General features: G+C 40.1%; 3 protein-coding genes across 6 annotated transcripts in view; 1 reads left to right on the plus strand and 2 right to left on the minus strand.

Moving 5' to 3' along the window:
• Positions 1–21: 21 nt before the first annotated feature.
• LOC128320139 (telomerase protein component 1-like) lies at positions 22–2,255 on the minus strand. The gene is made up of 3 exons (XM_053239764.1): positions 2,111–2,255; positions 921–1,025; positions 22–823 (listed from the first exon to the last, which is right to left on the minus strand). The coding sequence occupies exons 1-3, from the start codon at positions 2,159–2,161 to the stop codon at positions 704–706; spliced, it is 276 nt and encodes a 91-aa protein (XP_053095739.1). The 5' UTR covers positions 2,162–2,255; the 3' UTR covers positions 22–703.
• Positions 2,256–4,605: 2,350 nt separating this feature from the next.
• On the plus strand, positions 4,606–13,950 carry LOC117599024 (tripartite motif-containing protein 16-like). The gene is made up of 6 exons (XM_053239759.1): positions 4,606–5,293; positions 6,280–6,375; positions 6,599–6,832; positions 11,605–11,764; positions 12,346–12,405; positions 12,924–13,950. Exons 1-6 carry the CDS (start codon positions 4,703–4,705, stop codon positions 13,451–13,453), a joined length of 1,671 nt encoding a protein of 556 aa, XP_053095734.1. The 5' UTR covers positions 4,606–4,702; the 3' UTR covers positions 13,454–13,950.
• tep1 (telomerase-associated protein 1) overlaps positions 13,945–25,662 on the minus strand; it is a 48,387-nt gene continuing 36,669 nt past the window's right edge. For all 4 annotated transcript variants that reach the window (XM_053239757.1, XM_053239758.1, XM_034310406.2 and 1 more), the window contains exons 44-56: positions 25,321–25,428; positions 24,958–25,062; positions 22,696–22,822; positions 22,373–22,452; positions 21,797–21,920; positions 21,356–21,486; positions 20,586–20,707; positions 20,046–20,186; positions 18,966–19,062; positions 17,334–17,583; positions 16,034–16,116; positions 14,844–14,948; positions 13,945–14,744 (exon numbers count right to left, since the gene is read on the minus strand). In XM_053239757.1, coding sequence (XP_053095732.1) covers positions 14,625–14,744; positions 14,844–14,948; positions 16,034–16,116; positions 17,334–17,583; positions 18,966–19,062; positions 20,046–20,186; positions 20,586–20,707; positions 21,356–21,486; positions 21,797–21,920; positions 22,373–22,452; positions 22,696–22,822; positions 24,958–25,062; positions 25,321–25,428 — 1,593 coding nt within the window. In that variant the 3' untranslated portion in view covers positions 13,945–14,624. The remainder of the gene's footprint in view (positions 14,745–14,843; positions 14,949–16,033; positions 16,117–17,333; positions 17,584–18,965; positions 19,063–20,045; positions 20,187–20,585; positions 20,708–21,355; positions 21,487–21,796; positions 21,921–22,372; positions 22,453–22,695; positions 22,823–24,957; positions 25,063–25,320; positions 25,429–25,662) is intronic.

Raw genomic sequence — 25,662 nt, forward strand, 5'->3', positions numbered from 1 at the left:
TTTAGACATTTATAAACACAGTGTTTTTATTATTCTTTATTGAGGCTTTTAACAGAATAAATCAGCTATTACATACTTTCTAACCACACCTTCTTGAAGTGTTATTCAGTAATTTATCCCAAAAATCAAAGTACAAATCGAGCAAAATTACTTTTAAAATAAAGTATAATTTCATTGTGGCACTCGTGGTGAAGAGCTTTATTCTTGAAGTGCAGCAAATCAATTGCTGTATCCCATTAAAATTTCCACCTTTTACCTTTAAGTCAACTCATTAGACAATATTATAATCATCATGCAACAATAAAGCATATTTAATTAAAGCATTTATGACCATAACCTTAATATAACATGCCAAAACACAGCCAGTGATCTGAGAAGGCAGGAGGACATGGGAGTGGGTCTAATTTGCATATCATGCATATTCATATTTGGCATTATTAATGAAGGTAAAAATACAGAGATGTTACCAGGCCATGTTTCTCAGGATTGTGTTAAAAGTTTAAAATAACATGTTCAGGGCTACGTGAATAAGAACATAGTGTTACAGTGCACTTGTGTAGTGGTTACTTGTGAACATTCAGTGTGTTAAAACAAATTTGTACCAAACTGCACTTGCTCAAAGTGGTAAAGTGATGAATTCAGAACTCAGAGTGTTGAATGTTAAACTGCTGCTACTGATGTATGTGCAGTGTGGAGGTGTTAATCATCCTCTCCAGGACAGGAAGTAGATCTTCCCCAGTGCGTCTCCACACACGATCTGACTCGGGTCATTTGGGTTCACCTGCAGCACCTCGACCGGAGCGCCACACACAAACAAACCCAACTGATAGAGAGAGAGAGAGAGAGAGAGAGAGAGAGAGAGACGAGCGAATTAAACACAACACACACACACACACACACACCCACAGAAACACACACACCTGTTTCTTTGTGTTTCTGTCCCACAGTTTGATGGTCTTGTCGTACGAGGCTGAGATGATGATGCTCTCTGTGAGACGCAGCACACTGATCCTGTCACCGTGCGCCTGCAGAATTCACATCACATTTACTTCAGCGTAGGTTCAGTAACTTCAAACTCCTCCACTCTATATATTTACACCACAGTCCACTGATCTGTCAGAAGGTGCTGATTTATTTTCTATAACAGCAGCTCTGACAGTAGTGCAAATCACAGGTTTATATTACATTGGAAGGAGCCTCCAGTGTCATTGCTTTATAACTATCAGGTTTCAGACTGTATTCTGCTTTTTGGCCACCTGATGGCGACCCTGAGGACTTTCTATTAGAGCTCCAGACTAGTTAATGTGTTTGAGCTGTGTCTCATTTTCCTGTGTACTTAAGTTGCCCTGTTTGTTAGTCTTTGCTCAGTCTCTGCCTTGGTTTTGGCCCTGTGTAAGTCTCTGCCCTGCTTTCTGCTTTTGAAAGTCCTCAAATGTATGACTACCTTGCTAGTTTTTTTATGGACTGTGACTGATAAAATCCTGCCTTGGATCTTTTGCCCTGTTTTTTGTGTTTTATTTTTGATGTCTTATGAGTGTTGCATTGTTTGAGTTTTTTGCTTGCCTGGTTTTTTCCCTTTTGGATTTTTTGACTTTTGCTACAAGTCACCCTGCTGACATTCCTTGTCATTTTTTGCTCTTCCCCAATTAAACTATTCAACCTACTCTGTACCTAGAGATCCTGGGTTTGAATCCCACTCTGGTCCTGACAATAGCAGTCAGAAGTAAAGCTGTAGCTTTAAGTTTCCCTGTTGCTGATTATTTTCCTATAACAGCACAACACAAATCAGCAGTCTGCAATCCAGTAATGGACCTACGTACTGTATATTGTGGAAAATTCCTGGATTTTCTCTCTTTTTTAAAGTAAGACTGAAAAATTGGACTATGTAAAGTTACAAAACACACCTCTAGGGTTATGACATCACTACCATGTACACACACATATGTAAGTCACAGAGGATAGGTAATCAAATCAAGGCAGGTCTTAAAGGCACAGTAACAAAGAGCCTGTTTAAATAATTAAAAGTTAATGATGCAGTTTGTTGAGTAAAACTTCAGCGAAAAGCTAAAATATGAGAAATTTGCACAACATGGACAAGAGTCAGACTCACAGGTTTCCTTGGGGTCCACGAGCTCAGGGTCGGCATCTGATTAAACCACATGTGACCCTTTGAATCTCCACATACAATCAGTCCTGTGGATAAAACAATAAAACAGAGAATGTCTCAGCATGTGTCCTGTTAGTGTGTGTTCATGGTGGCATCAAGACCGGCATTGCGCAACACAAACCCTAATCTCCAATACGCACTCACTCACAGTATTCATTTCATTCATTAATGATTGCATCTAATGTATTTCCGCACTGTTTCTGGGTTTCTGCCTTGTGTTTGCATCTTCCTTACATACCTAAATGTATTTTTCTTGTTTTTAAGTGTGTAATGTTGCAATGCAAGGGCTCTCTACCTCATTTCAATATGCAGTATGATAATAAAGTTAACTTTGACTTACCTCTCTGAAGTGAAGGAATTAAAATTTAATATTTTTTTTCCAGAGGAATCTGGAACACTCGCAATTGAAAGAAATGGAGAAACACAATAGCGTTTTTGTCATATCTGCAATAAACAATGCAAAACAATTAAGGCTGTATACAATATACATACTTTCTTACTAAAATAAATAAATCAATATATAAATAAATACCTTAAGAGTCTAATCTAATAAAATAATCAGAATGGTTCCAAGTAGAACCCTTTTTTGGAAACTAAGAACACTTAAAGAGCCCTTTAACCCTTGAAGAGCCCTTTATTCTAAGAGTGTATATATTAACTTTGCATGTGTGCAGAACAAACTCTAAATTATTGCTCATTATTTTCTGCTTAACACCTAGAACTTGTCAGGAGATTAACATTCAGCGCTGACACTGGAGACTCCTTCCATAAATATTGAACAAACGTCTCCTTAGAGGAAACTTCACCACATCAACAATTACACAAGTTTTTAATCCATTTACGCAGAGTGTCCTCTGTACACATCCCTGTGAATAAGCTATTGCTATAGAAATGATAATGTATCGTTAATATAATGCATTAATATAAACCTGTGATTTGCAGCCGTACTACTGTCAGGGCTGCTGTTATAGAAAATTAATCAACACTTTCTGACCAATCACAATCCAGAATTCCACTAAGGTGAGCATTGTCAGCAGGGATCTTCTGCGCTCGCTGGTTGTACAGGTCCCACTGACCAGGTCTACACTTCAAGCCGTGGATCCACTCTGGTTTACGTTGAGCCTTAACACCCATTCCTGTAGTCAGGACCACTAGGTACAGGCCTCTCCACCTAAGAGTGAGAGCAGAGCCTTCCAGAGTGTTAATCAACACAGAATCACCATGTTTAAATTCATAACATAGTTTCTCAGATGGTTCATGTAGCGCATCTCATGTAGCCTTCCAGTTCCTATTCAAAAGAACAAACAATTAGGAGTAAGAAATCATAAAAAGCATCCTAGAAATTTTAATATTTCATATAAATTACATATTGTCTTCCACTCACAGTAAAAACAGTCTCTTCTTAGCGAGAGGAACAGCAGATAACAGGTTCATCAGTCTCCTTATCAGGACCTTGATGGGAAAAACCTGTAGTTCTGTGGGATCTAGATCTGCCATAGCAGAGTCCAATAGGAAGTGCTTCTGGCCATTTTAGGATTATTTCCCTGATTATCTTAGTCAGATAAAAAAAATTGATAATATAAATTATGTGGACCTATGCATAACTGACTTCCAGTCTTGGAATCATGTCTTTCAGTAAGCACCTAATTATTGTTTTGGCATCCAAACCACACATTTAGTGCGCAGCTTTTGCTCTTGCATTGCCGAGGAAATCCAGGTCTGTGGCAGATGAGTGAGCTCGACATTTTATACAGTGAGCTTAGAACAACTGAATCACATCTACCAAATTAGAGATCAGCTGTCCATGCAAGATGGCTTTGTCAGCTAAAGTGAAAAAGCTACAGTGCTTCCAAATTTGACCAAAATCATGCACTACACATAAAAAACTTAGGTAGAGGCAATTTTAGATAAAGAGGCATGGCTACAGTAGCAGACACACACTCAAAAAACCATACATGTTTAGGTAGGCTGCATCCTGCTTCCAACAATACACAATATAATTTCTCACAGGATGGTTTATCTGAATAACAAGCCCACAACTTTAACACTGCCCCAGATCAGGCAAGTTAGCATGCAAGTTAGCATGCATGAAAAAATGTTTTAAGTGCTATACTGAGGAATTTCAGTATTGATGATGCTCGGATCAGCTCCAAGGATACATTTTAAAAACTTTTGTGCCATTTTTGTTGATAACTGAGTCAGCACCATAATAATGATGTCCTGTCAATTACTTTTTATGCATAAACATTCCAAAGATTATGCAAAAACACATTCAATAATGTAATATGTGGTCATGAATAAATCTTGAATTTTTAATGAATCTTTAAATCACAGAAAAGCTAATTTAAATTTAGAAATTCTCTACACCTTTCCTTTAAAGCATTAACTTCCTGTGAGTTTAAGGCCACGCCTGCTCTCTCTGTTACACTCCTACACACACAGAACCACTAAGCTCTCTTTTGAGAAAACGAAACTCAAAATTCCTCTCTCTCTCTCTCTCTCCCTCTCTCTCTCTCTGTGTGTGAGTGCAAGAAAATGGCAGAGGCCAGTATTTCAATGGATCAGGGTCAGTTTAACTGTCCAGTGTGTCTTATTCTCCTGAAGGATCCAGTGACTACTCCTTGTGGCCACAATTTCTGTAAGGTGTGTATTAATGGCCGCTGGGATCAGGAGGATCTGAAGGGCGTCTACAGCTGCCCCCAGTGTAGAAAGACTTTCACTCCAAGGCCTGTTCTACGCAGTAACAACATGCTGGCTGAAGTGGTGGAAAAACTGAAGAAGACTGAACACCAAGCTGCTTCTCCTGCTCACTGTTACGCTGGACCTGGAGATGTGGAGTGTGATTCCTGCACTGGGAGAAAGCGCAAAGCTGTTAATTCCTGTCTGGTGTGTCTGGCCTCCTACTGTGAAGATCATCTTCAACCTCACTATCAGTCTCCTGCCTTTAAGAAGCACAAATTAGTGGAAGCCTGTGCAGAGCTCCAAGAGAAGATCTGCTCTCAACACGACAAACTGATTGATATCTACTGTCGTACTGACCAAAGCTTCATCTGTTATTTGTGTATGATAGATGAACACAAAGGCCACGATACGGTTTCAACTAAAGCAGAAAGAACTGAAAAACAGGTAAGAACTGCATGTCATTATACTTTTTTCAATTAAATATTTATACAAATTCTAGTACTGTCTTAATTTCTACTCAGTTGCTTGGATTTGGTTATATGGCTGTTATTCACTGTGAAGTGAATTTTTATTAGAAGTCAGTGGGTTGTTGGTAAGGAAGTGTGAAACAGGTCAGACTAGTCAGTGTTCTTCGAACAGCCAACACCCAACAACCTTTTAACAGCATTTTACAACTAGCGTGTACACGTGACTGTGTTCAAGCTCTGTAACAGTTTTATTGGTGTGTTACTTGTTTATATTATTTTCTGTGTAGTAGTTTCTAATGCATTTTATTTTAGACATTTTTATATTACAAATTTCAATTGAACATAAGTGTTTGCATTTGATGTGGTTGGTGCAGAGCCTAGTCATGCGGAAACTTGTCATTAGTGGAGAGAGAGAGATAGAGTTTTATAGCAAGTTCATTAGGACGATGTAGGAAGAACTCAGCTTCAGACGCGGCCTTTCTCACAAACATCAGTAATTTCATAACTCCACTGAATGGTCTACAGGTAAAAAGTAAGAATTTTATCTGTCTGAATGCGAGTGGATTCACAGTGTATTTATGTGAATATTTCTGGAATACCTTAATGTAATGTACATCTATAACAGAAGTAACATTGTTATTTCTCCCAGACGCCACTTTCAAACAAAACCAGAACTCAGTACATAAAAGTGCACAAGTTCATTCATGTTGAGAATTTCTTTTTTTTTTTTTTTAAACTATGATACACCAGTGATACTCTTGTTCTCTTCAATGTTCTCTGTTTTTTTATGCTGGTTTTGTGCTGGTTGTTGGTTGTTGTCTAACCCTAGCCTGATTTGTTTACTCTGTTTTTGACTAAGTCTTTGAATTTGCATTTTTTTTTGTCATATTTGCATTTGCAGATATTATTGACACACTGAGCTCCTGATGCAGAAATAATTAAATGTGTTTTATTTGGTCTCAGAATGAGCTAAAGCAGAAGCAGATGAAATTCCAGCAGACAATGCAGAAGAAGAGGAAAAAGGTGCAGAAGCTGAAACAGACTATGGACTCTATTAAGGTGAGGAGTGAGCAGAGATATTCTCCTAAACAGACACACACACACACACACATACACATACACACACTATGGACAAAATTTGGTGTCGCTGTAAGAGAAAGAGTTGATCCTTAAAGAGACACACACACACAGAAACACACACCAGCTGTCTCTCTCTCTTTGCTGTTTAAATAACACTATTTTGTGTGTGAGTGTGTGTGACTGTCTGTCTGTGTTCTAACAGATGCGTTCACAGGCAGCAGTAGATGACAGTGAGAGGGTCTTTACTGAGCTGATCAGCACCATGGAGAAAAAGCGCTTAGAGGTGAAGAAGCTGATCAGAGCTCAGGAGGAAGCTGAACTGAGTCGAGCTGAACGACTCCTGAAGCAACTGGAGCAGAAGATTGCTGATCTTAAGAGGAGAGTCACTGAGCTGGAGCAGCTTTCACACACACACGATCACATCCACTTCCTCCAGGTAACACTCACTGTTGTCACTAATGAACAGTTTTGACCACCAGAGGTCGCCAAATGACTCTCTATGTTGTTGACTTGTAATTACCTTGCTCACCTGTACCTCATCGTCTCCCTGTCATGTGATCTATTAGCTTGTGTATTTAAACCCCGTCTCAAGTGCATGTCTTTGCTAAGTCTTTGTCTTCCTTTGTGTTGCAAACTCTGTGCCTTTTTGTTACTGTTTGGATTACCTGGTCTCCTGAATTTTCTGCCTGCCTCTCTGTTAATGATTTTTGGGTTTTCTCTTTGGATTTATTTGCCTGACCTCCTGAACCTCTGCCTGCCTCTGTGTTATGAGTTTTGGATTTTCCCTTTGGATTTGTTTGCCTTCATGTTTGGACTTATTTTTGGTGCTTTTTCTGTGTTGGCCTTTAGAACCTTTTAATAAATCTTATGGACACTACCTGTTTTGCTCTGCACTTGAGTCTGTATTCCCCAATAGTCTAGTGGATCGGTGTTGGACTATCACTCCAGCGACCCGCGTTCAATCCCCACACCTTGATAGAAAGACTTAGCTATGGCAGACTCAGCAGAAGCATCCATGCCCCCTGGCAGAGCGTCAGCTGCAGAATTTGAGCATATCATGGCTGCCTCGAATAGTTTTCGCTCCACCATGGATTCACACTGCCAAGCCTTGTCTAACCAGCAGGACACACTAGCACGCCATGACCAAACAGCTAGTTGAAACTGTGAGAAGTTTGGCGCCACCAGCTGCCTACTACGCCTGTCCCACAGGATCCCCCAGCTCCAGCGCAACTTCTAGGGGCTGAGCCCCGCCTCCCAGCCCCCCAAAGGTATGATGGAGCTCTGGGAAAATGCCAGGGATTTGTAATCCAGTGTCAACTGACATTTGAACTACAACCTTTGACGTACTCCTCTGATAGGTCCAAGATGGCCTACATTATCACACTGCTAACTGGCAAAGCCCTGGCCTGGGCAACAGCTATTTGGAAAAAGCAAGGTCCTGAATGTGCCAACATCAAAAATTTCAAAAGATTTTCGACCAATCTTCCTCAGGTCAGGAGACAGCAAAGCAACTGCTGCAGCTCCGTCAGGGCAGGAACAGTGTTGCGGATTATGCCATTTCCTTTCACACCCTTGCAGCGGAGAGTGGCTGGAATGAGCCAGCACTCATTTCTGCTTTTCTGAACGGCCTGTCCGAGGTTTTGAAAGACACTTTAGCTTCTATGGACTGTCCTGATGACCTAGACCTCCTAATCTCTCAGGCCATACACCTGGACAACCACCTTCGGGAACACCACAGAGACCGTTCTAGTCTCCAGAAGACATATGAGCTTGCAGGTTCGACTGGGATCCCATCTACACCTCTTCCTGAGGTACCTGAACTGATGCAAGTTGGACGAGCTTGTCTATCTCAGGCTGAAAGGGACTGTTGCAGAAGAGAGAGGTGTTGTATCTACTGCGGCAAACCTGGTCACTTCAGAGCCTCTTGTCCGGAGTTGGGGAGAACAGGTATACTCTTGTCAAGCCTTGGTTGATTCTGGTGCAGCAGGCAACTTCATAGATGCCAGACTTACTGAACAACTCAAGATTCCGAGAGTCGTTCTTGACACCCCTCTGTCTGTCACCGCGTTGGATGGCCGTCCTCTTGGTTCAGGCACTGTGACCTCCACTACTTCACCGATACGCCTTAAAGTGGAGAATCACCAGGCGGAAATATCCCTGCATCTTATTGATTCCCCTGAATTTCCTGTGGTCCTGGGGTTCCCTTGGCTAAACCACCATAACCCCCATATTGACTGGCTCACTGGCACTATCTTAGAATGGGGCCCACTTGCCATGCTACCTGCCTTTTTGCTAGTCCTTCCCTCAAGCCCAAAGCCCCAGACCCCTCTGAGCTAACCCATGTTCCTGCTGAATATCTGGACCTGAAGGAGGTTTTTAGTAAAAAAAAAAAGAGCATCCACCCTCCCACCCCACAGACCCTATGACTGTGCCATAGAACTCTTACCTGGTACCAGCCCTCCTCGGGGACAGATCTTTTCACTTTCGCTCCCTGAACGTAAGGCTATGGATACTTATATAAGAGATGCCTTGGCTTCTGGGTTCATTTGTCCATCTACTTCTCCAGCAGGGTCTGGATTCTTCTGTGTCGGCAAGAAAGATGGCGGTCTACGACCATGTATTGATTACAGGGGCCTTAATAAAATTACCATCCGTAATCGTTATCCTTTGCCACTGATGTCCACAGCATTTGACTTACTCCAGGGGGCCACCATTTTTACTAAATTAGACCTACAAAATGCGTACCATCTAGTTAGAATCCATGAAGGGGATGAATGGAAAATGGCCTATAATACCCCGTCTCGCCATTACGAGTATCTAGTAATGCCATTTGGATTGACCAATGCCCCAGCGGTGTTTGTTTTCTTTCCCAATGCTCTACTGATGGCAAATTGCATCCTTGTACCTTCCTCTCTCACCGCCTGACTCCCACTGAGTCTCGATATGATGTTGGAGATCGGGAGTTGTTGGCGGTTAAGCTCGCCCTAGAAGAGTGGAGACACTGGCTGGAAGGGGCCCAGCATCCATTCCTGGTGTGGACGGATCATAAAAATCTGGAGTACCTCCAACAAGCTAAGCGCCTGAACCCCCGCCAGGCCAGATGGGGACTATTTTTTAGTCGCTTTTGATTTCATATTGTCCCGGAACGAAGAACAAAAAGCCTGATGCTCTCTCAAGGCAGTTACATAACTCCAGTCAAGAGAGTGAAACCAAACCAGTCATCTCTCCATCCCGAATTGTGGCACACATCTGCTGGGGAATTGAGGCAGTGGTCAAGCAGGCACTTCAGACTGACTCAGATCCTGGAACAGGCCCTGCAGGACTCCTATTCGTCCTGCAGGGCCTGCAGGGTATCAAAGAACTTATGAGTTCCTCCACAGACATTTCTGGTGGCCTGGTATGTCCAACGATGTGAAGGGGTTTGTGGCAAGCTGCTCCGTGTGTGTCCAGAGCAAGAATCAGCAACAACAACCACAAGGTCTCCTGCACCCTCTTCCCATCTCGAATCGCCCTTGGTCCCATCTCTCGCTGGACTTCATCACAGGCCTGCCCACCTCTAAAGGTAACAGTGTAATTTTAGTTGTTGTGGACAGGTTCTCTAAGGCCTACCGTTTTATACCTCTGCCTAAATTACCTACAGCATTTGAGACAGCTGAACTGGTCATTGAGCATGTTTTTCGAGTTTTTGGTCTTCCCCAGGACATGGTATCTGATCGAGGTCCTCAGTTCTCCTCCCGTGTATGGCGAGCCTTTTGCAAGCTTATTGGGGCCACTGCCAGCCTCTCCTCTGGCTACCATGCCCAATCTAATGGGCAGACGGAAAGGATTAATCAGGAGCTGGAGACCACACTTAGGAGTCTGGAATCTGACAAACCTTCATCCTGGAGCTCTCAGCTTCTGTGGGCGGAATATGCACACAACACTCTCCAGTCCTCTGCTACGGGGATGTCACCTTTTCAGTGCCAGTTTGGATTCCAGCCCCCCCAGTTCCCTGAGCAAGAGGATGATGCCGGTGTGCCTTCCGTTTCACTCATCAGGCGTTGCAAAAAGACCTGGCAAAAGGCCCAGCAGGCCCTGCTGCGGACTTCCAAGAGGAATCAGGCTCAAGCCAACCATCGCCGCAGGCCATCCTGTTGTTTCCGTCCTGGGCAGAGGGTGTGGCTATCTTCTAGAGACCTCCCCTTGAGGGTGGACTCCCGCAAACTTGCTCCCCGTTTTGTCGGCCCCTTCAAGGTTATCCGCAAGGTCAACCCTATCACCTATCGACTCCAGCTGCCCCATTCCCTTAAGATCAACCCCCGCCTTCCATGTATCCCAGCTACGACCTGTGCTCACTTCCCCCCTGGCTCCCGCCCCAAAGCCCACCTCCACCCCAGATCATTGATGGTCAACCTGCCTTTACAGGCCACCGACTGATGAACTCTCGCCAGGTTCGAGGTGGGATCCAGTATCTGGTGGACTGGGAGGGATATGGCCCTGAGGAATGCCCGGGACATCCTAGACAAGTGTCTTATAAAGGACTTTCATCTTCATCATCCTACTGCCCCTAGGAACTTCAGGAGACGTTCTTAGAGGGGGGGGGTCCTGTCACTAATGAACAGTTTTGACCACCAGAGGTCGTCAAATGACTCTCTATGTTGTTGACTTGTAATTACCTTGCTCACCTGTACTTCATTGTCTCCCTGTCATGTGATCTATTAGCTTGTGTATTTAAACCCTGTCTCAAGACCATGTCTTTGCTAAGTCTTTGTCTTCCTTTGTGTTGCAAACTCTGTGCCTTTTTGTTTGGATTACCTGGTCTCCTGAATTTTCTGCCTGCCTCTCTGTTAATGAGTTTTGGATTTTCCCTTTGGATTTGTTTGCATTCATGTTTGGACTTATTTTTGGTGTTTTTTCTGTGTTGGCGTTTAGAACCTTTTAATAAATCTTATGGACACTACCTGTTTTGCTCTGCACTTGAGTCTGTATTCCCCAATAACCTAGTGGATCGGTGTTGGACTACCACTCCAGAGACCCGGGTTCAATCCCCACACTGTGACAACTGTCTGATTTATAGAGGCTGCAGTTCCTCACAAAGTTTCCTCCTAAAAGCTCATTACAGCAACAATAAATGTTCTTGTCTGAGATCACAAGTGTGTCGTCGTGTCTGATTCATTCGTTCCTCTTGTACACTTTTCTCCATCTCTATTATGTGTTTCCTCTCTGTAGAGTTTCCCGTCTCTCTGTGTTCCTCCTGGATGTCAAGTCTCACCCAGATTCACTGTCAATCATCATCTCTCATTTGATGGAGTGAGGAAATCTCTCTCAGATCTGAAAAAACGAGTCGAGGAAATCTGTGAGGAGGAATTCAGTAGAATCGATCCACGTGGTAAGAGAACTTTTCCTGCTGAAAACATTTGTTTGGCATCACAGTAAAGAATTCATGTCACAGGAACTAGAGAAGTACAAGAACTAGAGAACAAGAAGTAGGCAGGAACAAGACTACCTTTACAACAATAGATTAACATTGACCTTATAAGTTCAATCAAATCCAGAAACTAATATTGCTGAATATCATAAATGCTTATTATAAATATGCTAAGAACTGAGGTCAAGTTAAACAGAAAATAAACAGCAGTAAACAATGATAAACTGTAATCACCTCACCAGCAGTTAGAATCCTGCCTTAATTCCTACATGAAGTCCATCAGAAAGTAAAAACACATTATTAGAGCGTAACCTGGGAAAAGTGATTGCTTGTTCTCATGTTTTAAAGTTTTGAGGTCACTGAAAGTCACTGATTCTTATATTCAAATGTTGCCTAATGTTCAGACATTTTTGTCCAATATTTGGTTGAGGCTCTGAGGGCTGTCTGTCTGAGGGCAGCGAGGAATCTAATTTTTCATTTTCATGCTTTAAACTGTTTCCACATCATTTTTCCATCTCCATTTTGTCTCTGTGTTTCCACAGATGCAGCAGTTCAGATGATTTTACCCTCAGAACCAAAGAGCAGACAAGATTTTCTGCAGTGTATGTGTAAAACACACACACACACACACACACACTTTTAGTAAGTAGAGACTTTGGGAGAAAGTGTAGGACACATGAACATATCTGTATTGTTAATCAATTTTTACATGATGACTGACATTGGGTAATATTAAAAAATTATTTCTTATGAAGCAACATTCAGAGGACAGAAACACAGCCAGGTGTCTCTCACACAAATGATAAATACACATACTCTTCCTGTCAGTATTTAATTTGAAAATGCATGTTTTTTGACTCAACATGCAAACGTGCAAAGCTGGTAGGAACTAACCACAGCAGACTTAAAGCTGTTATTGCAGCAAAAGGTGGTTCTATGAAGTACTAGTCGGAAGCAGCATTTTTTTTTTTAAGATCTGCTGACAAAAATACTGCCTGGAACAATCTGTGTCATTTGTAATCCAGATGAATCATGAATTTTAAGGCTTGAATAAGATGCTAGGCACTGTTTCATAAATCTTGTGATTAACATTTAACTTGTGGACATTTTATTTTTTTAGATTTCATTAATCTGACTCTGGATCCCAACACAGCACATCATCAGCTCATTCTGTCTGAGAAGAACAGAGCGGTGACTCGCATTAAGACAGACAAGCTGTCCTCTGATCATCCAGAGAGATTCGATTCGTGTTCTCAGGTGTTGTGTAAGGAGAGTGTGTATGGACGCTGTTACTGGGAGGTGGAGTGGAATGGTATGGGTGTGGACATTTCAGTCTCATATAAAGATATCAGGAGGAAAGGAGAGAGTAATGAATGTGGGTTTGGTTACACCAAGCAGTCCTGGAGTCTGCAGTGTTATTCTTCCTCTCTCTGTTTCTGGCACAACGACAAAAAGACTGAGCTCCAAGGTCCAGCGTCCTCCAGAATAGGAGTGTATGTGGATCACAGTGCAGGAACTCTGTCCTTCTACAGCGTCTCTGACACGATGAGGCTCCTCCACACAGTCCACACCACATTCACTAAGCCTCTGTACCCCGGGTTCAAGATTTGTTATTTTTACTCTACTATGAGGTTATGTGATCCAAATTAAATGTTAGTAAAAGTGCTTTTGTAAAATTAAAACCGAGGTGACAGATTTCATTTCGAACTGTAACACTATATATTTTTTTTCAACCACATCTACTCTACAGATTAATAAATTACATAAATAATCTCAATGCAGAATGTAGGATTTTTCTAGGAAAAAAGGGTTATCAGACAGTAACTGTATGCACTATTAGGAGATTTTTTGTACCGATATACAAAAAAATTTACAATGTCTCAAAAATTCAAGTTTTGGCTTAGGCAAAGACTATTTGTTCAGAAATAATAAAACTTACTGAAACTGCTGCGTCTTTTATTTTAGATGTCATATCTTGCATGATATTTCCTAAAAAATATTTTATCAAGAGAAATCTGTTGATAGTAATTGACCAGCAATTTCATCCTGTGTGATTTCAGACCTCCTAACTGACATAAATCCTGATGCATTATAGTGCTTTATGATTATATCTTCACTTTTAGACATTTATAAACACAGTGTTTTTATTATTCTTTATTGAGGCTTTTGACAGAATAAATCAGCTATTACATACTTTCTAACCACACCTTCTTGAAGTGTTATTCAGTAATTTATCCCAAAAATCAAAGTACAAATCGAGCAAAATTACTTTTAAAATAAAGTATAATTTCATTGTGGCACTCGTGGTGAAGAGCTTTATTCTTGAAGTGCAGCAAATCAATTGCTGTATCCCATTAAGATTTCCACCTTTTACCTTTAAATCAACTCATTAGACAATATTATAATCATCATGCAACAATAAAGCATATTTAATTAAAGCATTTATGACCATAACCTTAATATAACATGCCAAAACACAGCCAGTGATCTGAGAAGGCAGGAGGACATGGGAGTGGGTCTAATTTGCATATCATGCATATTCATATTTGGCATTATTAATGAAGGTAAAAATACAGAGATGTTACCAGGCCATGTTTCTCAGGATTGTGTTAAAAGTTTAAAATAACATGTTCAGGGCTACGTGAATAAGAACATAGTGTTACAGTGCACTTGTGTAGTGGTTACTTGTGAACATTCAGTGTGTTAAAACAAATTTGCACCAAACTGCACTTGCTCAAAGTGGTAAAGTGATGAATTCAGAACTCAGAGTGTTGAAAGTTAAACTGCTGCTACTGATGTATGTGCAGTGTGGAGGTGTTAATCATCCTTTCCAGGACAGGAAGTAGATCTTCCCCAGTGCGTCTCCACACACTAGCTGACTCGGGTCATTTGGGTTCACCTGCAGCACCTCGACCGGAGCGCCACACACAAACAAACCCAACTGATAGAGAGAGAGAGAGAGAGAGAGAGAGAGAGAGACGAGCGAATTAAACACAACACACACACACACACACACACACACCCACAGAAACACACACACCTGTTTCTTTGTGTTTCTGTCCCACAGTTTGATGGTCTTGTCGTACGAGGCTGAGATGATGATGCTCTCTGTGAGACGCAGCACACTGATCCTGTCACCGTGCGCCTGCAGAATTCACATCACATTTACTTCAGCGTAGGTTCAGTAACTTCAAACTCCTCCACTCTATATATTTACACCACAGTCCACTGATCTGTCAGAAGGTGCTGATTTATTTTCTATAACAGCAGCTCTGACAGTAGTGCAAATCACAGGTTTATATTACATTGGAAGGAGCCTCCAGTGTCAGTGCTTTATAACTATCAGGTTTCAGACTGTATTCTGCTTTTTGGCCACCTGATGGCGACCCTGAGGACTTTCTATTAGAGCTCCAGACTAGTTAATGTGTTTCAGCTGTGTCTCATTTTCCTGTGTACTTAAGTTGCCCTGTTTGTTAGTCTTTGCTCAGTCTCTGCCTTGGTTTTGGCCCTGTGTAAGTCTCTGCCCTGCTTTCTGCTTTTGAAAGTCCTCAAATGTATGACTACCTTGCTAGTTTTTTTATGGACTGTGACTGATAAAATCCTGCCTTGGATCTTTTGCCCTGTTTTTTGTGTTTTATTTTTGATGTCTTATGAGTGTTGCATTGTTTGAGTTTTTTGCTTGCCTGGTTTTTTCCCTTTTGGATTTTTTGACTTTTGCTACAAGTCACCCTGCTGACATTCCTTGTCATTTTTTGCTCTTCCCCAATTAAACTATTCAACCTACTCTGTACCTAGAGATCCTGGGTTTGAATCCCACTCTGGTCCTGACAATAACAGTCAGAAGTAAAGCTGTAGCTTTAAGTTTCCCTGTTGCTGATTATTTTCCTATAACAGCACAACATAAATCAGCAGTCTGCAATCCAGTAATGGACCTACGTACTGTATATTGTGGAAAATTCCTGGATTTTCTCTCTTTTTTAAAGTAAGACTGAAAAATTTGACTATGTAAAGTTACAAAACACACCTCTAGGGTTATGACATCACTACCATGTACACACACATATGTAAGTCACAGAGGATAGGTAATCAAATCAAGGCAGGTCTTAAAGGCACAGTAACAAAGAGCCTGTTTAAATAATTAAAAGTTAATGATGCAGTTTGTTGAGTAAAACTTCAGTGAAAAGCTAAAATATGAGAAATTTGCACAACATGGACAAGAGTCAGACTCACAGGTTTCCTTGGGGTCCACGAGCTCAGGGTCGGCATCTGATTAAACCACATGTGACCCTTTGAATCTCCACATACAATCAGTCCTGTGGATAAAACAATAAAACAGAGAATGTCTCAGCATGTGTCCTGTTAGTGTGTGTTCACGGTGGCATAAAGACCGGCACTGCGCAACACAAACCCTAATCTCCAATACGCACTCACTCACAGTATTCAGTATTCACTGAAGTGAAGGAATTAAAATTAATTTTTTTTTCCCCAGAGGAATCTGGAACACTCGCAATTGAAAGAAATGGAGAAACACAATAGAGTTTTTGTCATATCTGCAATAAACAATAATAAACATACTTTCTTACAAAAAAAAAAGCTCTAATCTAATAAAATAATCAGAAAGGTTCCAAGGAGAACCCTTTTTTGGTAACTAAGAACACTTAATTATGCAATGAACCCTTGAAGAGCCCTTTATTCTAAGAGTGTATATATTAACTTTGCATGTGTGCAGAACAAACTCTAAATTATTGCTCATTATTTTCTGCTGAACACCTCGAAACTGTCAGGAGATTAACATTCAGCAGCTCATTGTGTAAGAGTTCACAGGATAATTAAGGGTTATTATCCTCTGAACAGGTTCTACTTGGAACCCTTACTAAGAAAGAAACACTCCATTGTAGGACTCTCCGTAAAAACCTTCAAGTGTTCTCTCAGAGGCACAATACCAAAAAACTCTTAAGAATTTACTTGTAAACACGTAATTTCTATTTACTGAAAGCACATCACACTTTGTATCAAATATACGATAAAAGAAAAACCCAATATCAAGGAAAATATCATGCATGTTTTCACTAAATTAATACAATTCCTTTTTTTTTTTTTACACTAAACTAATGACATGTCAATTTTAAATTATGACATTCTTTTACTAATGATATGTAATTCTCTTTTACTAGATTTATAAAGTACCATTTTATGTACTAAAAAAGTGACAAGTTCTTTTTACTAACAACATGTAAATGTTCACAAGATGCTGTATGTGAGATGCAAATTTATACAAAATCGTGCACATTTTCACAACTTGTATATTTTTACTAAATTAAAATGAGTCACTAGTTTAGTGCTAGTCATACTAATTTTACACTAAATTTAAACGCTGATGCAGCAGCTTATCAAATAAATCACGAACTGATGAATAATCAGTTTGTGTTTCACCACAACTACATTATTAAATATTATTTAAATAAATTTATGATGAAAATAATGATAAGCACTCATGGCTATGCTTTCGTGCGTGAAATGAAAAACACACCGTCGTGTAAAGCAGCAGCCGTGATGCTGTACTTCCTGTTCTCGCATTCTTCCTCCGTTTCTTCCTCCTGATGATGATGGTCTTCCTCCTGATGATGATGGTCTTCCTCCCCCTCCTCCTCCTGTGTCTGATCAACACCTGACTTCAGGCTGGCGTTTGTGTCCAACCACAGCCATCCTTCTGATCCTTCTTTTCTGTTTTGTCTTTTTCTTCCTCCTCTGTCACTTTCTCCTCCTCTGTAACGAGTGTGCTACAAACAAAAGGATAAATAACTCTGAATCCTGAATGAGACACTGCAGAGGTTCATTCACAATTTTAAATCGTGTAAAACTTTGGCCAATTATCATCGTTTAAACGTTTCATATCAGCCTAGTATTTACATGTGGTAGGAATGTATGCTGTTAAGTGCAAAAGTCTGTACACCCTTATTTCTAGTGATGAACCCAATAAGACATTTAACATGTGTTAGGTTTCACAGATGTTCCTTTATCGTTATAATGTGTTTTATTATATTAATAGTGAAATACCTAAGGAATAAAACATTCTGCATCATGCTCTTATAGTAAAATAATCAACAACCAAGTGGTGTAATAAAGGAAGTGTTACTGTTACCACCCCAAAGTTGGTTATTTTCCTCTAACAGCATGTCCTGTAGTGTTTTATTCCTCTTATACAACAGCAGATATTTTTAATTTGTTAAAGTATGGCATGTTATACTTTTTTCTGTTTATAGTTACATTAAAGGAAACAAGTTATTTCCTGATCTCACTATAAACAGTTGTTCCCTCACCAGCCTCTCCTTTTTCTCTCTTTCGGATTCAATAAGACAAAAACGCAGAGAACGCAGCTTGTCATGTTTCAGAGAAACCGCAAAAGTGTAAACTCCTCTGTCCTGAAAATGTCAGAAAACTTAGTTACAGTTTTACCTCTGACTGTTACAAAGCGCTGACACTGGAGACTCCTTCCATAAACACGGAATAAACGTCTCCTTACAGGAAACTTCACCACATCAACAATTACACAGGTTTTTAATTCATTTACGCAGAGCGTCCTCTGTACACATCCCTGTGAATGAGCTGTTGCTATAGAAGCGATAACATATCGTTAATATAATGCATTAATATAAACCTGTGATTTGCAGCCGTACTACTGTCAGAGCTGCTGTTATAGAAAATTAATCAACACTTTCTGACCAATCACAATCCAGAATTCAGCAGTGCTGTGGTGTAAGCGTGTGTATTCTATTTCACATTCACCTCATGATCTGTTTGTTTTGTTATCGATACTTTTGAGAGTTTGAGCTTTTCACCCCTTACATAAGACTTAATAAAGTGATCACAAATTGACAATTCTAATAACGTTAAAAACAATAAAAACATAAAAAAACATTTAAGGTTGCTGATAAAGATGACTTCTGACACCCAGCTGCTGTAACATTTTGGCTGTGTGTCGTAAAACACCATCAAACGAACGTGGAAATCTGTTTTGTTGTTCAAGTGTAAACTAGAGGTACCTTATTAAAGGGGTGTGCAAACTTTTGTACTCAGCTGCAGTAAATATGTATTAGTGTAGCATACTGGTGTAGAGTGTCAGCAAGTGAGAGTGTGTGTGTGGGTGTGTGTGTTCACTAACCAGGTAGGCCAGTTTAATCATGTCGTGTCCTTGTCTCAACAGCCACAGGCCGTTTTCACCATTTCCGTCAATTCCCAACACATGCATATGCTGCCAACTGAGATGACAACAATTCAGTGTGAGGAAATCATCATTCTCAAAAACGAGAAAAAGAAACCTGTCTGCGTACAATATGGCGTCTCACAAGGTTCATTTTTGGTCCACTATTTAGCCGGGCTGTCTATGAGGACGTTAGGCCTTGAGGCAAAATGCAAAGAGGCTAAAGAGCACAATAATCACAGTGGGAAGCTATTAATCACGCATCCTTTTTACAATCATGGATGAGTGCATTTTGGCGTAAACACAGGAATCGGATATGGTTCAGGCCTTATATACAGTATTGTGCAAAAGTCTTAGGCACAATACATTTTGCACATAAAATTTTGTTATAGATGTTAATTTTATGCAATACTGAGTCAGTAAAAAAAAAACATACATTTCCCAACAATGCTTTTCCAACAAAAAATTTAATGTTACAGAAAAATGTCTGTATATCAGTAAAGACAGTAAGTCTGTTGAGATTTATCTGCAAAAACAGAAGCGAGTGTGAAAGTCAGAGTCTCCAGAAGAACTGCAGCAGATTCTCCAAGATGCTCAGAACAACCGTTCAGCCAACTTCCTTATAAAACTGCATAAAGTACATGAGACTGCTGATGCGTTTTTAAAAAGCAAAGTGTCCTCTCACCAAACATTCACTTAGTTTAGTTTATTACTCTTCATTGCTCTTTATAGCTGTTTTCTGTGTGTAGAAAGGTTTAATTTCATTAATTTTGAAGGCTTTAAAGCATTTCTTTTACATGTGCCTAAGACTTTTGCACGGTACTGTATAAATACAGACACAACAGAAACTCAGATCTGTGTGAAAATCGGTACTGTCTGTCACGATCCACGATGTAACAATGTAAATACAGTCTTAAAGTCAAATCTCTTTAACTGCACATATTTATATAGGAACTGATGCTAAGCCTACTTGATGGTGCAAAATGTGTGTGTGTGTGTGTGTGTGTGTGTGTGTGAGCATGCGTGTGTATGCTTGCTTACTCCTGAACTTTTCTGTGTTTTCCACGTACAGTTGGAAAGACATCGATGATGGTGGAGTCCACACACACTCCCAGCAGAGTGGTGCAGTAGTGCAGAAACATCACGCTGCTCTTCAGAGTGAACGAGGAAACTTTAGAAAGACTGAAATGAAAAGAAAAAAAGTAAAATACTAAAATTTACAAGTCAAAAAAATAGTCAATTTATAAGTGCATTTATTAAACATATCTTTTAAATATGTCATTTCATTAAAAATACTTTCTCTGTTTGGGTTTTTATAGTGTCAATTTATTTTAGTTACTTATTTAATATCTCTTACATTAAAAATTCTTTGATTTTTTTATTTTATTCTATGTACATTTCATTCTGTTGTACTATATTTGTTTAGTTTTAGCTCTTTACGCGCCTATATTTGACTGAACGGCACTTTTAGCTACAACATGTACCAAAAATGCTCTATAAAAATGTATTATTATTAGTATTATTATTATGCTGGTGTGTGTGTGTGTGTGTGTGTGTGTGTGTGTGTGTGTGTGTTATTACCCTGTGATACACTGCTGTGAGTCTCTCTCCAGCTTCCACACACTCACTGAAGTGTCACTGCAGCCCACAGCTAACTGCTCGTCCGGCAAACTGCTTACTGCAGTGATACAGCTTTCACTCAGCTACACACACACACACACACACACACAGAAAGAGACCTCTTTATACATATCCACATACTATAAAAAGACAATATTAACAAAAAGGTGAAGATACTGTCTCATATCAGAAAGACCGGCAGATAGAAAAATAGATAAATTGAAAGACAGACAGGTAGATAGACACACAGAAAGAAAGACAGACAAACAGATAGTATCTATCTAGGTACCTCTCCATCTGTATGTTTGTTTCTTTAGATCAGTCTATCTATCTGTCTGTCTATTTAGTTCATTCTGTCTATCTGCCTGCTTCATCAGTCCACATTTTCTATCCCCTGAAGCATAAAGTGAATGTGTTTAAAGGCAGCGATCTAGACGCTAGTTTAAGGGAAAAAAAAAAAAAAAAAAACTTCTCAGACACTTAAATAGTCAAGATAATAATCTGGTAAGCTCAGAGGCATGAACTACACACAGGTGATTTTAATAATGTGAAAAAACAGACAGAAAATCCACTTAAGCAGGTGTCTAACCCAACTCTGAATACTGAGGAACTTTCCCCATGTGACATCTGAAAAGTAGTAGCAGACTCTGAAAACGACCCATAATGATGATGCGACACATGGGGTTTGGGATGTGAAGTTATTTGTGAAAATGGCACATTGTTAAATTCACCTTATTGGAGTAAAGGAGTTTGAGCTGCTGCCACATCTCCAGTCTGCCTGAGCTGAAACCACACACCAGCACATCCTGCAGCTCCAGGAAACACATGGCACTCACACTCTCCATCTGTCTGGGAGGCGTACCTACACACACACACACACACACACACTCCACTGTCAGCACTTTGTAACAGTCAGAGGTACAGCTGCAACTTTATGTATTCTGACATGTTCAAGACAAAAATGTGTATGGAAATGTTTTAATATTTAGAAGGGATAAGAACAAAGTAAGATAACACCCTACAGACACAATACTAATATAGAAGGGGACTAAAGAAAGCTACATAAAATGACTGCAAGTTGCTATTTTTTTTTAATTATTCAAGTAGAAATGAGTACAACATGCAGTGTCTGAATATCAGAACATAACAGACATGACGATGAGATTCCAGACCTGTATTAATGCTCCAGGCTCTGAGACTGCGATCCTCAGACACAGTGAGAAAGTGTGGACCAGAGCTGCTCGCTAAAGCATGAACACCACCACTGTGACCTACCAGAGTGCTGCGGTGCTCAACCTACACAGAGAGAGAGAGAGAGAGAGAGAGAGAGAGAGAGGTCATGGATGCATTATATGATAACGGCAAAGCTCATAAGTAAGGAATAAACCACTGTGTGTTATGCAGTGATAGTAAAATACTGAGTGACAGGGTGGGGTGTGAAGAAGCAAGGTTACTGTCACCATGCCAAACTCCTTCCATAAAAATGATGTTAAATAAATGTTTCCTTACAGAAATCTTCACCATGTTAATGATTATATTAATGATTACACATGTTTTAATCCATTTATGTTAAGTCCCTGTGAATGAGCTGTTACTACAGAAATATTAACGCATTAGAATGAGTGCAATAATATAAACCTTAGATTGATCTTGTCTATCACCCTGTGTTTCCAGCACAGGTGAGTGATTTTTTTTTCATGACCAGGTTTAGTCATTGTATCTGAGTCGCATATAAAGATGGTTTCTACCTGCAGCGGTTTCCAGAGCTTCACAGATCCATCATCAGATGCTGTAGCGATCAGTAAGTCCTCAGGATTCTTCACCAGTCCTGCAAATACAGCCATGAAACTAATAAATAATCATTTTGTGGGAATTTCAGATATCTTTTAAGGTGCAGCATGTGTCACAGAGAATTAGCGGGTAATGAATGAGTTGCTACACCTGTGTGTGTGTGAATAACTGATATATATATCGTGTGTCTTGCAGAAAAGCGAGAGCATCCTGTTGAGTCTGTCTGTTGTGTGTTAACTGTGTGTGTGTGTGTGTGTGTGTGTGTGTGTGTGTGTGAAACCTGGTTTAGAGATGATGGTGGTGTGGTGGAGGCGGGAAAGATGGGCCTTGATCTCTGTAATCACTCCTAAATCAGATTTCCACACTGTCAGCTGTCCGTCAGCACAACCTAACATCACATAGTCCTCCTGCAGCCAACACACGCATAAACACACAATATATATATATTTATGCACATCTATATACTATAAAAATACAATGTTGACAAAGAGTAGAAGATATTGTCTCATGTCAGATAGATGGACAGAAAAACAGAGAGACAGACAGACAGACAGATAGAAAGACAGAGACAGATAAACAGGGAGATATAAACACAGACAGATAGAAAGACAGACCAATAGAAATACAGCTTGAAAGACAAAGATAGACAAAACAGCAGATAGATACACATTTAAACAGAAAGTCAGACAAACAGAAAGACAGATATAAAGGCAGACAGATACAGATGGAGAGATAGATGAAAAGAGAAAGATAGACAGATTGAAAGAGACAGACAGACAGGTAGACAAAACAACAGACTGATGGACAGAAAAATGGACAAAAAGACAGACAAAGATAGATAGATAGATAGATAGATAGATAGATAGATAAACAGATAAAAAGATGGATGTTTATCTGTTTGTTGGTTAAGACAGATGGGGAGTTATACAGAAAGACAAACAGATAGACAGACACAACAGACACAAGACTGATAGACAGATAGATACAGTCAGGTCTATAAGTATATGGACAGTGACACAATTTTTTGTAATTTTGATTGAAGTGTAGACTTTCAGCTTTAATTCAAGGGGTTTAAAGATGCAAAAATATTGCATTAACAGTTTAGGAATTGCAGCCATTTTTACAGAGTCCCTCCATTTTCACAAACTAACAATCATAAATATTAGGATTATTTTTATTACTTAGATGCAAATAATTTGCACTCAATGACTGCCTCAAGTCTGGAACCCACGGACATCACCAAATGCTGAGTTTCCTTTTTTGAGGTACTTTGCCAGGCCTTTACCTCAGCTGCCTTCAGTTTCTGCTTGTTTGTGGGTCTTTCTGCCTTCAGTTTTGGCAGCTCAATTGGGTTGAGGTCATCAAACATTTAAGAACATTTTATTTCTTTGCCTTAAGAAGCTCTTGGGTTACTTTCGCGGTGCGTTTTTTGTCATTATTCATCCGTCCTATCAGTTTTACAGCATTTGACTGACTCTGAGCAGAAAGTATAGCTCTATACACTTCAGAATTCATCCTGCTACTTCTATCAGCAGTCACATCATCAATAAACGACAGTGACCCAGTTCCATTGGCAGCCAAACATGCCCATGCCATAACACTGTCTCCACATGTTCGACAGATGATGTGGTATGCTTTGGATCATAAGCCCTTCCTTTCCTTCTCCATACTCTTCTCTTCCCATCATTCTGGTACAAGTTAATCTTGCATCAGAACTGCTCAGGCTTTTTTTTGGAGTTTTTTTCCTTTAGCAAAGTCTAATCTGGCCTTTCTTTTCTTGAACGTTACCAGCCGTTTGCATCTTGCGGTAAACCATCTGTATTTACATTCATGAAGGTGTCTCTTGATTATAGACTTTGACAATGATATGCCTACCTCCACCAGAGTGTTCCAGACTTGGCTAGATGTTGTGAAGGGGTTTTTCTTCAACAAGGATAGAATTCTGCGATCATCCACTTTAGTTGTTTTCCGTGGTCTTCCAGGCCTTTTGGTGTTGCTGAGCGTGCCAGTGCATTCCTTCTTTTTAAGAATGTACCAAATTGTTGATTTGGCCACACCTAAAGTTTCTGCTATCTCTGATAGGTCTCTTTTGTTTTTTCAGCCTAATAATGGCCTCCCTCATTTGCATCAACACCTCTTTGGACCGCATAGTGAGAGTTCCCATGAACAACTACTAAATGCAAATTCAACACTTGGAATCAACTCCCAACCTTTTATCTCCTTAATGTGTCATGAAATAATGAGGAAACAGGCCATGCCTGGCCATGAAACTGCTTATCAGTCAATTGTCCAATTACTTTTGAGCCTGTGAAAATAGAGGGACTCTGTAATTCCTAAACGGTTAATGCAAGATTTTCGTTAAACCCCTTGAATTAAAAAGCTGAAAGTCTACACATCTTGATTGCTTCATTTCAAATCCATTGTGGTGGTGTACGGAGGCAAAATTATAAAATTGTGTCACTGTCCAAACACTTATAGACCTAACTGTTGATCAGTGGCCTTCTTTCAAACATTACTGTTTGAGACACGCCTTTGGACTCACCCAGCAGCACAGCGTGGCCACAGAGGATGCAGTCGAGACTTCTCTGATGCAACTTCCTGTCTGTATGTCCCACATTCGCAGTCTGCAGTCATTAGAGCAGCTCAGCTACAGACACATTAAACTGAATTAACATGATTTATCCTCTGAAGCTTACACACACACACACATCACTCTATAAATATACTGTTCAGTGTTTATACATGTGCTATATAAAGGTGTTATAATAAGTAATAAAGTGCACTCAGTATATCCTTACAATTTAAATGAAGTGACTTTATGGAAGGTGCCAATACTTCTGGAGCTTAATGCACAGTTTAAGTGTTGAATTTCCCAGGAATGAGTTTTAAAATTTCACACACTCACCACAGCAGATGGAGTCCAGGCGCATCCAGTGATCCAGTCACCATGACAGTGTGGTAAAGAGTGAGAGACAGACGGAGGAGAAGAGTTTATCTTCCACACCATCAGAGCCTGACACAAGCACATCATTGTTAAATACATGTTGAGATGTGCAACGCAAAAAGAAAAAAGGAAAAAAAAAGGAAAAAAAAAAAAAAAACGCTACCACTTGAAACTTGTTTTTATTAACTCTACCACAGTGCTCTTAGATTCTGGATTGTGATTGGTCAGAAGGTGTTGATTCATTTTCTATAACAGCAGCGCTGACAGTAGTGCAGCTGCAAATCACAGGTTTATATTAATGCG

The sequence above is a fragment of the Pangasianodon hypophthalmus genome, chromosome 14 (genome assembly GCF_027358585.1).
Source record: "Pangasianodon hypophthalmus isolate fPanHyp1 chromosome 14, fPanHyp1.pri, whole genome shotgun sequence".
Taxonomy (NCBI): Eukaryota; Metazoa; Chordata; class Actinopteri; order Siluriformes; family Pangasiidae; genus Pangasianodon; species Pangasianodon hypophthalmus.

Coding starts and splice junctions, on each gene's coding strand:
- LOC117599024 (XM_053239759.1), top strand. CDS start 4,703: ATGGCAGAGGCCAGTATTTCAATGGATCAGGGTCAGTTTAACTGTCCA. Junction 5,294..6,279: donor CAGAAAGAACTGAAAAACAG/GTAAGAACTGCA, acceptor ATTTGGTCTCAG/AATGAGCTAAAGCAGAAGCA. Junction 6,376..6,598: donor AGACTATGGACTCTATTAAG/GTGAGGAGTGAG, acceptor GTGTTCTAACAG/ATGCGTTCACAGGCAGCAGT.
- LOC128320139 (XM_053239764.1), bottom strand. CDS start 2,161: ATGTGGTTTAATCAGATGCCGACCCTGAGCTCGTGGACCCCAAGGAAA. Junction 1,026..2,110: donor CGTGGACCCCAAGGAAACCT/GTGAGTCTGACT, acceptor TGAATTCTGCAG/GCGCACGGTGACAGGATCAG. Junction 824..920: donor ACAGAAACACAAAGAAACAG/GTGTGTGTGTTT, acceptor TCTCTCTATCAG/TTGGGTTTGTTTGTGTGTGG.